The sequence below is a fragment of the Haliotis cracherodii genome, unplaced genomic scaffold (genome assembly GCF_022045235.1).
Source record: "Haliotis cracherodii isolate W230 unplaced genomic scaffold, xgHalCrac1.p SCAF_4, whole genome shotgun sequence".
Taxonomy (NCBI): domain Eukaryota; kingdom Metazoa; phylum Mollusca; class Gastropoda; order Lepetellida; family Haliotidae; genus Haliotis; species Haliotis cracherodii.
The window spans coordinates 24,060,258-24,074,702 of record NW_027266297.1 but is presented as its reverse complement, the minus strand read 5'-3'; the positions used below and the strand labels follow the sequence as shown (position 1 = coordinate 24,074,702).

The following is a 14,445-nucleotide window of genomic DNA, read 5'->3' as shown; positions in this document are numbered from 1 at the left end:
AGGAGGCGGCATGTAAACAATTGAATCAGGACCAGATAATCCAGTGACTGACACAAAGAGCATCGATCAACGCAACTAGGATACGATTACATGATAAACCATGTCTGCGATTCTTACTAAACGGCCCCGTTAGTCGCCTCTTACGACAAGCACGGGTTGATGAAGACCAGTTCTAACCCGGATCTTCAATAGCATTGATCTATGCATTTGGGAAACGATGACATGCATTACGTCATCTTTCATCTTTCCTATAGTACAATTTCCCTCTATGTCGAACAATATTCCTTTCACAACCTTTCGTAGAATGAGCATGCTCGATTGTACCTCAAGATTCCGAAGAGGGTCATACAACTCTTGCTCGTGGAGATCCGGGTTAGAATAGGCCTTCAGCAACCCATGCTTGCCGTTAAAGGTGACTGTGCCGTTAAAGGTAAGAGGCGAATAATGGGATCGGATGATCAGACTGGCTGTCTTGGTTGATGCATGTCATCTTATCTCAGTTGCATGGATCGATGCTCATGTTGTCAATCACTGGATTGTCTGGTCCAGACTCGATTATTTACAGACCGCCGTTATAAAGCTGGAATATTGCTGAGTGCGGCGTTAAACAACAAACAAAACAAAACAAAAGTTGTTTGATCAAGGTTACAACATTCATGGCCTAAGCAAAGCTTTTACAAAGTTTTATGGCATGGACATTTCCAAATTTGACGCTTCAGTGACAAAATAGATGTCCGATGCATTTATTTCAGGTGAACACCTAATTTACCTTTGCATGTGTTTGTGACTGGTGCCATCGATTTGACATGTTACGCTTACCTTTTGGCGAACACCTGGTATCATCACAATATGACATTCGTCACCACTCGCCCATTTCCGTAACCTATATTCGGCTTGTCCCGGAATCACACGAGTTGGTCACGAATAAATGTGATAGTGATTCATAAACAAATGCTTATAATATAGTCGGAATCGTACAATGGACCCTGCTTTCAGAAAGGATTTCTTTTATATTAAATAATTTATTTTGTCACTTTTATTCAACAAGAGAGCGAATATGCGTTAGTGCTTAAAGCCACATGAGAACTTTTGCAGCTATTCGTCGCCCAAACAAGGCAGTTGAAATAATATGAGGGAACATGGACTAACAAAACGTCCTAAAATGTTGTCAAAAAGAACTGTTTTAAGAACAGTTTTCATCAATATCACTGCTTTATGGATCTGTTCAAAGCAATGTCACATTCTTATACTAACTACCCAGATGGTATTATTCCAACAATTAACCGGGGGGCACGGGTGGCCCAGTCGTCTAAGGCCCCGCGATTCGCTGTGCAGCGTGGCGTCCCTTGGGCACGCCAGAAACCTATGATTGCGGGTTCGAATCCCGGTTCGCCTCAATTATGTTTCTAGGTTTGTCAGCACCATACCCGTGCTCGTGGGTTTCATCGAAGTGGTAAACGTCTGAGGCCTGCATCACTTCGGGCTTTCCTCCCACATTAATCTGACACGCCGCGATATGACTGGAATACTGTTAAAAGCGGCGTTAAACCCTACTCACACACTATTCCAACAACCTTGACAGACAATTTATCATCATCTCGTACAGTTGTTGTTTTGTTAAATATCTCAGAATTTATGCATCACACTGCATTGATATAAATCATAACATAGCCTAATAAAGCTAAAATTGTCAGAAAAGTGTGCTATAGTAATATGAGGGGCGGTCAGGTAGCCTAGCGGTTAAAGCGTTCGCTCGTCACGCCGAAGACCCGGGTTCTATTCCCGACATGGGTACAATGTGTGAAGCCCATTTCTGGTGTCCCCCGCCGTGATATTGCTGGAATATTGCTAAAAGCGGCGTAAAACCATACTCACTCACTTTAGTAGTATGAATTAATTATGCCGATTTCACGGTGAAAAACACCTAGTTTTCAACTCGTTTCTATCGCGACAGATGGCACCAAAATCAAAGAAAATTGAACTTATGATTGAGTGTTGTATATATAAACAACAATGATTGTGGTCCGGAGGCCATTCAGTGCATGATATAAGTTAGATGTAGTTCAAACTTGCCTACACCATGCTCTGTGTGCTCGGGTGAAATCACATTTTTTACTGTCCAGCGAGTAACTTCGGCTTTGGCATGGGCAGCACTTACTCACTCCAGAAGCATATTTTTTCTCAAATTATTGTTTTAACTACCCATCACTCCAAAAGAATATTTATTCGTTTTCAAAGACCACCTCCGTGGTCTAATGGTAGAGCGTCCGCCCGGAGAGCGGAAGGTCCGGGGTTCGATCCCCGACCGCGTCATACCAAAAGACGTTAAAAGAAGGTACTTGTTGTTACCCGGTCTGGCGCTCGGCATTAAGGGGCTAAAACAAGGACTGGTCGGCTTGGAGTCAGTATACTGTGTCTGAGTGAGGTATTCATGTTAAACTGCGGCATGGTATCTCAGTGAGCTAGCACTATAAATCGGCATCAGTCCGGACTAGTACAAGCAGCCACACACACACACACACACACACACACACACACACGTGCATGCACGTCGCTATATAAGTGCAATAATCTTGGACGCGACGTTAAACCCCATTTCACCTCACCTCACCTATTCGTCTTCAACATTTCATGATATATAGTGTTTGTATAGATGTGGACAGGCTGTTTTTTATACATCTCACTTTGTAAAGAAGCTGTCCTATTTTACATATCTCACTTTGTGAACAAGTACTAACTTTTACATATCTCACTTGGTGAACAGCTGTCCCTTTTACATATCTCACTTTGTGAACAAGTACTTACTTTTACATATCTCACTTTGTGAACAGCTGTCCCTTTTACATATCTCACTTTGTGAACAAGCTGTACCTTTTTTCATTCTTCACTTTGTGAACTCGTTATCCCTCCTTACATATCTCACTTGTGAACAAGCTCTCATCATTTTCATTCCTCACTTTGTGAACACGTTATCCCTTTTTACATATCTCACTTTGTGAACAACCTCTCATTTTTTTCATTCCTCACTTTGTGAACACGTTATCCCTCCTTACATATCTCACTTTGTGAACAACCTCTCATTATTTTCATTCCTCACTTTGTGAACACGTTATCCCTTTTTACATATCTCACTTTGTGAACAAGCTATCCCTTTTACATATCTCACTTTGTGAACAAGCTGTCCCTGTTACATATCTCACTTTGTGAACAAGCTGCCCCTTTTTTCATTTCTCACTTTGTGAACTCGTTATCCCTCCTTACATATCTCACTTGTGAACAAGCTCTCATCATTTTCATTCCTCACTTTGTGAACACGTTATCCCTTTTTACATATCTCACTTGTGAACAAGCTATCCCTTTTACATATCTCACTTTGTGAACAAGCTGTCCCTTTTTTCATTTCTCACTTTGTGAACAAGCTGTCCCTTTTACATATCTCACTTTGTGAACAAGCTGTCCCTTTTACATATCTCACTTTGTGAACAAGCTGTCCCTTTTACATATCTCACTTTGTGAACAAGCTGTCCCTTTTCACATATCTCACTTTGTGAACAGCTGTCCCTTTTTACGTATCTCACTTTGTGAACAAGTACTAACGTTTACATATCTCACTTTGTGAACAAACTGCCCTTTTTTTCATTCCTCACTTTGTGAACAAGCTGCCCCTTTTTTCATTCCTCACTTTGTGAACAAGCTGTCCCTTTTACATATTTCACTTTGTGAACAAGTTGTCCCTTTTACATATTTCACTTTGTGAACAAGCTGTCCCTTTTCACATATCTCACCTCGTGAACAAGCTGTCTCTTTTCACATATCTCACTTTGTGAACAGCTGTCCCTTTTTACGTATCTCACTTTGTGAACACGCTGTCCCTTTTACATATCTCACTTTGTGAACAAGCTGTCCCTTTTTTCATTCCTCACTTTGTTAACAAGCTGTCCCTTTTCACATATCTCACTTTGTGAACAACCTCTCATTATTTTCATTCCTCACTTTGTGAACACGTTATCCCTCCTTACATATCTCACTTTGTGAACAACCTCTCACTTTTTTCATTCCTCACTTTATGAACAGCTGTCCCGTTTTACACTCCTCACTTTGTGAACATATCTAACTGTATCGACACTGCTGTAAGGACAACTGGAGATATCCATATTTTTATCTTTCTTCCCCTTACAACCCCGTAGGCCGACTATAAATGCACCAACGTATCTATAAAACTCGAGCTATCTTTCGATCAGCAATTGATCTATTTACAGCAACATCTCGCCTCCTTACGCCTTAACCCACACAGTTCGGATGGGCTGGCGCACCTGTTACAAATCATCAATACAATTATCATGCATATTCTACTTCTCCGATCTCACAACACTACACTCAGACATGGCGCGTTAAGTCCACAACTTTTATGATACAAAGCTCCGCTGTGAATATGTCCATTCAAGCAAAGAGAAAGTAGGACAGCCTTGCCCATCACGGTATATCATGTGTGGCCTTTAACCTTAGTGTAATCGCAATACATAGGTATATCAGTCACCGCTGCCTATTCCAGTGGGCCGGTCGGTATACGGAGCTATTAATAGGGCCAATGAATTCATTGGTAATAGTTGTTGAAGTTTTACAGTGATACACACAGCGCTTTCCTACCAGTGCTCACAAAGTCACTTCATATGGAAGGATAGCCTTCTACATGTGTAGCGTGGGTGACCTTTTCAGCGAGACGGGTGGAAGAAACTTGTGATGAGTTCCCACTTGCCAGAACCGTGAGTTGATGTTCTGTATATTGATCTGAATGATTCGATAATAAACAAGTAAACACATTGAACTGAACTGAGTCACTATGTCAAACGTCGTGAAGCAGTTTTGATATGTCCCGGTAGAAATTCCGCTGGGTAACGGGTGGCCACGTGTTCTTATGATGTCAGATCGTGGGTTCGAATCCCAGATTATTATCCTTGCCATGTCCGTACCATAGCCACACACTCGGGGTTTCACCAAAATCTTCTTCAATCACCGTGAAGTTTGCTCTCATTAAACTGGCATTCCGTTAGGTAACTGAAGTTGTTTAAGCGACGTTAAAAACACTCAAACCTTTGTACAGGAATATTATATGTTAATAATAAATATATAAAGTCTTTTCGTCTTAAGTAAGTATCGTATAGTTTTTCTCTCTACACACCTTTCTTTTCAACACACTGACACCGACTCGGTATTGTGTGTTTTCAATAGCGGGTGACTGGTCTCGTTCCGGTCGATACATCTACACGATTTACATAAAGCATACGCATTCCAGTGCTATTATTACACGCGTTTAATGTCAACCTATGTGTACAAATTGTTTGTTGTGTGGAGGGAGATTATATTGACGTGTGCATGCGTATCTCAGTGTGTGTTGGCCTGCCTAATGTGTGTCTGTGTGTCTGTTTACAAGACTATCTCAGGGCAGACATGCATGAGTGTGACCCAATTATCTGTCGACCACGTTCACACAGTTCGACATATTAAGCGATGCCCCACTATCGCCTGATGATAACATGTGTACAGTCGCTGTGCAGAGTTGCGTCCCTTGGGCACGCCAGAAACCTATGATTGTGGGTTCGAATCCCGGTTCGCCCCGATTATGTTTCTAGGTTTGTCAGCACCATACCCGTGCTCGTGGGTTTCACCGAAGTGGTAAACGTCTGACACCTGCATCACTTCGGGCTTTCCTCCCACATTAAGCTGACACGCCGTGATATAACTGGAATACTGTTAAAAGCGGCGTTAAACCCAACTCACTCACTCACTATTCTTTCATTAATCAGTAAGCATTAATGTGTAAGTGAATATTGTTTACCGCCGCAGTCACAAACATCTCTGCTATGTCCAGTCGGACTGTAGGTAATCGAGTCTTGACCAGACTATTGAGTGCAGACAGAAACAGAAGTCCAGGCCACCGGGGCACCATGATATGCCAAGACGCTGAGCCTAATCACTATACTATATTTCGACCAGGAATATTTACTGGGGTCCCTTTATCAAACGAGTCCCTAAGGTGTACTAAACTGCCGAAAGGAAAGTATACACCCATGTTTGTTGGCTAAAATTGAAACATTCAAAAACTGGTTATTCGATAGAGATGTATTGATACGGATATCACTGTTGTGTTTTGGACCCTAGGTTTGTTTCGGCGACTGTTTGTAAATTTTTTGTCAGATCTAATTTTCAAGTGTACTTTCTTTACTTTCTTTTGTCCGGCAGATTGATATAAAATGTACTTAGACATATTTTTACTTCATACATAATTAATTACGATGGGTTGTTTTTGTTTTTTTTTCATTTCCAGTGACTTTACTTTCAAGATACTTATTATTGGAGATTCAGGGGTAGGGAAGTCTGCCCTGCTGCTCCGGTTTACAGTAAGTAAATATATACAGTCAACTACTTTTATAACGAACACGCTTATAACGAACTGACCGATATAACGAACTTATAGCTTAGTTCCGGCCATTTGTTGCATATATGCTGTATATATGCTTATAACGAACTACGGTTATTACGAACTAATTTAGTGGTCCCTTTGAGTTCGTTATAACCGTAGTTTACTATATTATGATTATACCCGTTACATCAGTGTTAACATCACATTATCGTTGTTGTTGTCTCTGCAAGTTTTGTCATGTTGCACATACATACAATAACTTGCACGTTTCTACTATAAATGTTGCACTGAGTCAGCTTCTTCGAAGAAATCGTTTTGAGGATTCCATCCCTTCAATACATGCACAACACGTTGTAATTGTACATCAGGTTTGTCAAGATATTGGGTACAATTAATCATAAGTGTGTCTTGTCAAATGTCCATGATTGTTCTGATAACTGTCAGAGTGACCGAATAGTTCTATCGGCTTCGTGTTTGATATTGCGCTCCCTCTACACGTGGTGGTGCCTATCGACTGCATGTAGGAATTCAGTGATCCGGTTGGTTTCACTGAAAATGATTCCACTTGGAAAACAACGAATACAATTGTCACTTAATGTTCTAATGTAGTCAATATTATATATTTGAACACGAATGTGTTACTTTATGTAGGATATTTGAAATGTAGATAACGCAAACTTAGTAAAACGGTTAGGGTTTCTCAGAGGGAAAATGAACACGTTTGTACACTATTGAGTGAAGCGATTCAATTACTAGGCCGACATAGGCGAAAGATTTGAATGAGGATGACACAGGCGTGCTAGAGTCCGATTGTCGTGGGTTCACTCATTAATGATCCTTGGTCTGTCAGCACCATACCCTTGATCGTAGATCTCACTAAAGCGGCAAACGTCAGAAGCAATCGTTTAGTGAAGAATTTCCTCCCACAATAAATTGACACACAGTGCTACTACTTGGAAATATTGTTGAAACAGTACCCAACAAACTCACAAACCTATATCTATAATAATCCTCAACGACAAAGCAAATTTGTATATGGTTCAGATAATGAACTAGTGGGTAACGTATATTGTTCAGATAATGAATACGTGGCTAACGTAAATAAATCAGATAATGAACTAGTGGGTAATGTACATGGTTCAGATAATGAAATAGTGGGTAATGTACATGGTTCAGATAATGAAATAGTGGGTAATGTACATGGTTCAGATAATGAACTAGTGGGTAATGTATATGGTTCAGATAATGAAATAGTGGGTAATGTATATGGTTCAGATAATGAACTAGTGGGTAATGTACATGGTTCAGATAATGAACTAGTGGGTAATGTACATGGTTCAGATAATGAACTAGTGGGTAATGTACATGGTTCAGATAATGAACTCGTGGGTATGTAAATGAGTATATATGTGAACCAAATTCTAAAACTGCAGTTTAGGCCGATGAGCTTGAGCCAGAGTTACTTGTTCTATTCTTTTCATAAACGTCGATATGATAATCTCTGAACCAGGAAGATGAACTATGCATGCACTTCATGCACGTCACCTGGAGGGCGCGACATGAGTATCATCTTGTCTAACCTCATCTGCATATCACGTGGTATTATCTGCATCTAGGAACACATCACGGCGCCATTTCCTTCTCACTTGCTGTAATAGCATTATGAATTGTACATGTGAATCATTTTACTTCCTTCTTGTTCTATGAAAAGGGAAAATGAAAGCAATCGTGTGGGTTTTTAAAACTGTTTAATGAGCTTATTTTAACCTCACTGAAACAATGTGTTGTTCAAATGTTAAAGTGCATGAACGATGAGCGTGCTTGATACGTGGTGGTGTCTTGGGAAATACCAGCCTAGTGATTGCGTTATTGGTAGGTTTAGCGTCCCACGTAAATATTTGTCAGGACACAACAACATCTTAAGTCATATTGGGAGATAACGACATCCTCAGTCCAAACTCAACCTCGATTATCCAGAGTATTATATCTCTTTTCTATAATGATATATACCCGGACTCTTTCGCTGTCATAGCCTCGTTTTGAGCCCTATACTAGTAACACAACGGGCGAGTGAGAGATAGCCTGTGCTAAGTTAGAGAAAGGAGCGATGTAGATGTGACTTCAATTCCCAAACGAAGATGTTCAGATATAATACACTTGATAATCGAATGATCAAATGGATCGAAACGGTCTCCATTCAGTACTTCATGCATGCTTATTGATTTGGGATCCACTGGTGTCACTAAATTGTAAGACGTCTGAGGCCTCGGCACGCTCCTCACAGGGAACAAAATCAGTGCTACTATCGTCACTCCTATCCTTGAACATAGAATACACATTGCATTGAGGCACGTGATCCTATATCACTTCGAGCTTTCCTCCTACAAGAAGCTGAAAGTGAAATTCTGTTCAAAGCGGCGTTAAATTTTAGTCACTGATTATTTCACTCAAAACAGCTTGGTGACAGCAGTGATTCCCATTTTTTAGCCCTGCTATGATATTGTGATTGTTTGTTGTTTAACGCCGCACTCAGCAATATTCCAGCTTTATGACGGCAGCCTGTAAATAATAAAATCTGGACCAGACCATGCAGTGATGGATATTATGAACAACGGTGAACAACTTATGGGTACGTTGCCACGTCAACTATACCAGGTCACCATTCCTGACCAGCCGATCCAGTTGGTCGCCTCTTACAACCAGCACATACCCGTGAAGATCCGGGTAGAGAAATAGGTCTTCAGCAACCAATGCTCGCCGTAAAGATGTGACTATGCTTGTCACAAGAGGCGACTAACGGGATCGGGTGGTCAGGTCGTAGACTTGGTTAATACATGTCATTGTATCTCAGTTACGTAGATAGATGCTCATGGTGCCAGTCACTGGATTGTCTTTTCCAGACTCGATTATTTACAGACCACCGTCATATATATAGCTGGGATAATGCTGAGAGCGCCGTTAAACAACAATCAAAGAAACTAACAAACCAACCCACATAGTTATGTTCCTGAGGACACTTTCTAACCGAACACATACACCCCCCACTCCCACTCCCACCTTCCACGGGTTATTGTATTTTATTTTACATTGTATTCCGCCTCGATAGCCGTTAGCTGGAGCATACATTCATATATACCTGTACACGTGTGACACACGTGTGACACACGTATGACACCGATACAAGTTATAACGGACCAGTAACATTAATCCCATTCCATGATGCAAATAATCAGTAATTTCAGTAACTCTTCATGATATTTTTTCTTGGATGCTTTTCAGGAAAACACGTACCTAGAAAGATTCAACACTACGATTGGGGTCGATTTTGTAAGTATGCAAAGAGTATGAATGAGTGAGTATGTTTCAGTGCCGCTGTTGCAATATTCCAGCAATGTCACGGCGGGGGACACCAGTAAGGGGCTTCACACATTGTAAGGGATTTAAACAATCGCGACAACAGTCCTTCATACACATCATTATAGAATCTCGTAGATTATTGCTCCAATGTTTTTAGGAAACAACATTTAGATAGCTTCACAAAGCCTGTACTATTTCTTACAGAAATTCAGAACGATATTTGTGGAGGATAAAGCGGTTAAACTTCAGATCGTAAGTATAGAGTATCTCAATATTCGACCTAGATTTCATAGAAACTGCGACTACGATGTCTTCAGCAACCCATGCTTGTCGTAAGAGGCGACTAAAGGGATGGGGTGGTCAGGCTCGCTGGTTGATGCATGTCATCGTATCCACATTACGTGGACTGATGCTCACGATGTCAGTCACTGGAATGTCTGGTCCAGATTATTTACAGACCGCCGCCATATAGCTGGGATATTGCTGAGTGCGGCGTTAAACAACAAACAAACAAACATTGACTTGCGATGGTCGAAGTACTGAGATCGTTTCGAAAATCTGAATCGTGGTGAATCTGGTGGTTGTTGCTATTTATTGTATACCTGATAAACTTCCCTGTTAATTATTGTCAGCATCAGCAACGATTATGATTCTTGGCTATCAGCACCATACACGCGGACATTGGTTCACCAAAGTGGTGACCGCCTCCGTGGTCTGGTGGTAGAGCGTCCGCCCGGAGAGCGGAAGGTCAGGGGTTCGATGCCCGGCCGCGTCATATCAAAAGAGGTTAATAGATGGTACTTGTTGTTACCCTGTCTAGCGCTCGGTATTAAGGGGATAAAACAAGGACTGGTATCTCAGTAGGCTAGCACTATAAAATCTACATCAGTCCGGACTAGTATAAGCAGCCACACACACACACACACACACACACACACACAATGCAGTCGCTATAAAAGTGCAATAATCTTGAACGCGACGTTTAACCAAATTTCACCTCACCTTCACCAGCAACTTCAGCGAAACAGCAGTAGATTACTGCCGGTCGATCGATCTATTGGTACGTACATGTTTCTTTGTACATCATGCCGTGGGTGTTTGATGTTTCAGTGGGATACAAGTGGACAAGAACGGTTCCGTGCAATTACATCCAGCTACTACAGAAACATCCATGGCATCATCATCATGTACGACATCACCAGCCAGGTACAGGAACTGTACACCTTACAGGGAAAAGCTGGATCAATACCTGTGAAACGACATCCAGTAGAACAGTCTTGTTGCAGTATTGATTTGATATTTATTTGTGTGTTGTTTACCGCCACACACGGCAGTATTCGAGCTATAAAACAGTGGTCTGTAAATAATTGAATCTGAACCAGGCATTCCAGTGATTAACACCATGAGCATCGATCTACGCAATTGGGATACGATGACATGCATCAACCACGTCAACGAGTGTGACCTCCTTATTCCGTTAGTCGCCTCTGACAAGCATTGGTGAAGACCAATTTTAACCCGGGTCTTCGAGGGTTTTTTTTACTAATAGCGTAATTGTAAATGTAAAGTGCGAGTTATACATTATCACATAGAGACATATTTAATAACCATTTATTTTTTTAAGCTTATTGAGTGTATAGGGATGAATACGGAACTTACATTCATGCGTACCATACGTGTTATGTTTTCTATTATGCTCTTGTAATATACAGGCTTACCAATGACAAATCTAAGATGTATAAAAATGAAACATGAAATGGATGTTATTTGTGGCATTTGCACATCAAAAGATCGATTAGATAAACTGTACATGTTATATGTCGAGTTTGAACACTGCATTATCATCTGCGTGAGTTATGAGACGTCCAAGCATTCGGAAAAAGTCGGAAAGGATGCATGTCGTCAATTAGTCAGGATAATTCCGATTGTTTGTTCGTCTCATGACGGACACATCAATGTTCTAAGTCGATGTATATTTCTGCTATTTTTTGTTTGTAAATGTTGTATTTTTCCATCGGTATGCCTGTAGGCCCGTGAAGACGCCGGGTAGAATAGGTCTTTAGCAACCCATACTTGCCGTAAAAAGGGGCTATGCTTGTAGTAAACGGCGACTAACGGGATCGGGTGGTCAGACTCGCATCAGACTTGGTTGACGCATGTCATCGATCCCAATTGCGTGGATCGATACTCATGATATTAATCACTGGATTGTCTGGTCCAGACTCGATTATTTACAGACCGCCGTCATATAGCTGGAATATTGCTGAGTGCGGCGTTAAACACTGTATGCGTATGTTTGTTGTGCGCATTACGTATGGCAGGGGTATTGCTGAGCGGCGTCAGTCAACAAACACTAAATATATGTGTGAGTGTCGGGTTCTACTGGTAGAGCACGACATGCTTACCTTTTTTACAGCTGGTGTCATCACTGCTTTTCAGTGATTCATTCATGTAATTTTCCCACAATTTTGCCTTTTACGCCGAATGGAGTCTGTTTCTGCAGATAATCGAGACTGAGCAATATCTGGCATTGACATTGTATATTTCCTGGCAGACATCGTTCAACAACCTAGAAAGGTGGCTACACCAGTGCGAACAGTACTCCACAGATGGCGTTAACAAGATGATCGTCGGGAACAAGACGGATCTTGACGAACACAGGGTTGTTTCCGAGAGCACAGCCAAGGTCAGCCATTTGTTTAGGTTTATATTATATTTTTATATGCTCAGTGTATCCTTGATCACGTGTGATATGCTAGTCACAGAAGCTACCTCAAAGATAGCCTCAAGTGGCCATTTAATGAACGGCATTGATATAGGCTTTATGTAACAAAAACGCAGGACGTTCCACAGAGTTTACTCAAATAAAATGTTTTAATGAGAGGCATATATGTTTCATCTAAATCTTCAAACTCTGTTGACGTGTGTTGATGTGTGCTGAAAGAGAATTCCATTGCGTCGTATCTTGATCACGTGTTACTTAGGTCTTCCAGCCTTTAACTGCATCACTTCGGGCTTTCCTCCTACAGTAAGCTGTCACGCCGTGATGTAACTGGAATACTGTTAAAAGCGGCGTTAAACCCCACTCACTCACTCCAGCCTTTTATATAGGGTTCTGACAATTGCTCCCTGATTATAATGATGTAAGGGTGTAACGATTGCAGTCATTATTATTCATAGCTCGAGGACAAGATTACCATTCATTGACAGCGATACCACACTAAACGATAGAATAATTTCGATATATGCAATACTATAGTAATATAAAACAAAAGATTACTGATAATCAACACTTGAATAGCTATATATAGTATAACATCACCAATCCCAAATACGCCGTATCTGCAGTGACACGTTCGTATAATGTTATATCAGATAACTTCATTTAACCTCATTTAACTCGTACAACGTCCCTATTTAGAAATCTATCGTATCTAGGAAACGGTGAACCTTGTTTGACTTTTTTATTATATACTTCAGTGTGAAAGACTGAGTTTTCTGAAGTTGAGAAAAGTGATATTTTCATTGCAGTGAACATAACACTTGATATTTCACTGCAGTGAACATAACACCTGATTATTTCACTGCAGTGAACATAACACGTTGACGGAACTATGTTGGCCTACACGAGACAGCTCGTACACAAACTGTTGATTTACGTCAGTTCAACGTTGACAAGTCATATAATGACAGATGGTCATTTATGGTCATTTATGTAGTTAATACCGATTCTTACCGTTTTTGATTTTGTTGAAAATGATTTGTATTAATCTGTGAATTTCTCTTCTGATTTGTCAGTCGATACTTTACGTTTCGCAAAGCGCCATTTTGTTACTTGAATTGCGTGTATTATTTCGCTTCGAACAACCGTCTCATTGATTTGAAATTTATTTTTTGATGAAGTTGATTTTGTATATAATCATATCCAAATTTATACAAAAGAATTTTAGTGACATCAAATATTTTTGGTTACTTTTGTTTATATTTTTTAAGATTTAGCAAAGACGGAACTACATTTTTAGTCGTACTTACAGGGGGTGGAAAACCGTCCATGTGTGTTATGTAGGGAGAATTTACGCTTGAAGGTTTTACATTTGTAATGAAATAATTTAATCTTCCTGCAGACAACTACACCAAAAGTATATAATAAATAGGATATTTCATGTGTCGAGTGAAATATCATGTTTCTCTCATCTCGTGACGGGGGGAAAGGAGATATTTTCACAAAATATCTCCTTTCCCCCCGTCACTCGGTGAGAGAAACATGATATTTTACTCGACACATGAAATATCCTCTACATATGACGTAGAGCCAGGGAAGAAATATTCAAAAGAAGTTGAAGAACACCTGATTCTTTCATATTACTATAGTTAACCGGTCATGCTATGAGATTAACTGTAGTAATATGAAAGAATCGGGTGTTCTTCAACTTCTATTGAGCAGTATACGTTGTGTGAAATAAAGCATTCAACATAATGGTGTAATCCTATTGCAGTAGTGGTACTACGATGACCGAATTCGCAATAATGTTGTAATAGTTGACATTACCCCAATAGCCACCCTTAGTCATGCGTCGCATTAAGTCATAGGAGTGATTATGCCAACCACGTGAATGATTCAGTCAGCTAACTGAAATAAGAAATGACCCTCATTTTCGAAAGTGTAT

At 40.5% G+C, this 14,445-nt stretch overlaps 1 protein-coding gene across 2 annotated transcripts in view; it reads left to right on the top strand.

Annotated features, from left to right (window-relative positions):
- The first annotated feature begins 4,467 nt into the window (after nucleotides 1-4,467).
- LOC139478554 (ras-related protein Rab-1A-like) overlaps nucleotides 4,468-14,445 on the top strand; it is a 12,852-nt gene continuing 2,874 nt past the window's right edge. The window contains exons 1-6 of one of the 2 annotated variants that reach the window (XM_071261059.1): nucleotides 4,468-4,763; nucleotides 6,326-6,398; nucleotides 9,701-9,748; nucleotides 9,983-10,030; nucleotides 10,889-10,984; nucleotides 12,333-12,464. In XM_071261059.1, coding sequence (XP_071117160.1) covers nucleotides 4,741-4,763; nucleotides 6,326-6,398; nucleotides 9,701-9,748; nucleotides 9,983-10,030; nucleotides 10,889-10,984; nucleotides 12,333-12,464 — 420 coding nt within the window. In that variant the 5' untranslated portion in view covers nucleotides 4,468-4,740. The remainder of the gene's footprint in view (nucleotides 4,764-6,325; nucleotides 6,399-9,700; nucleotides 9,749-9,982; nucleotides 10,031-10,888; nucleotides 10,985-12,332; nucleotides 12,465-14,445) is intronic. The other variant, XM_071261060.1, reaches the window with a different exon arrangement.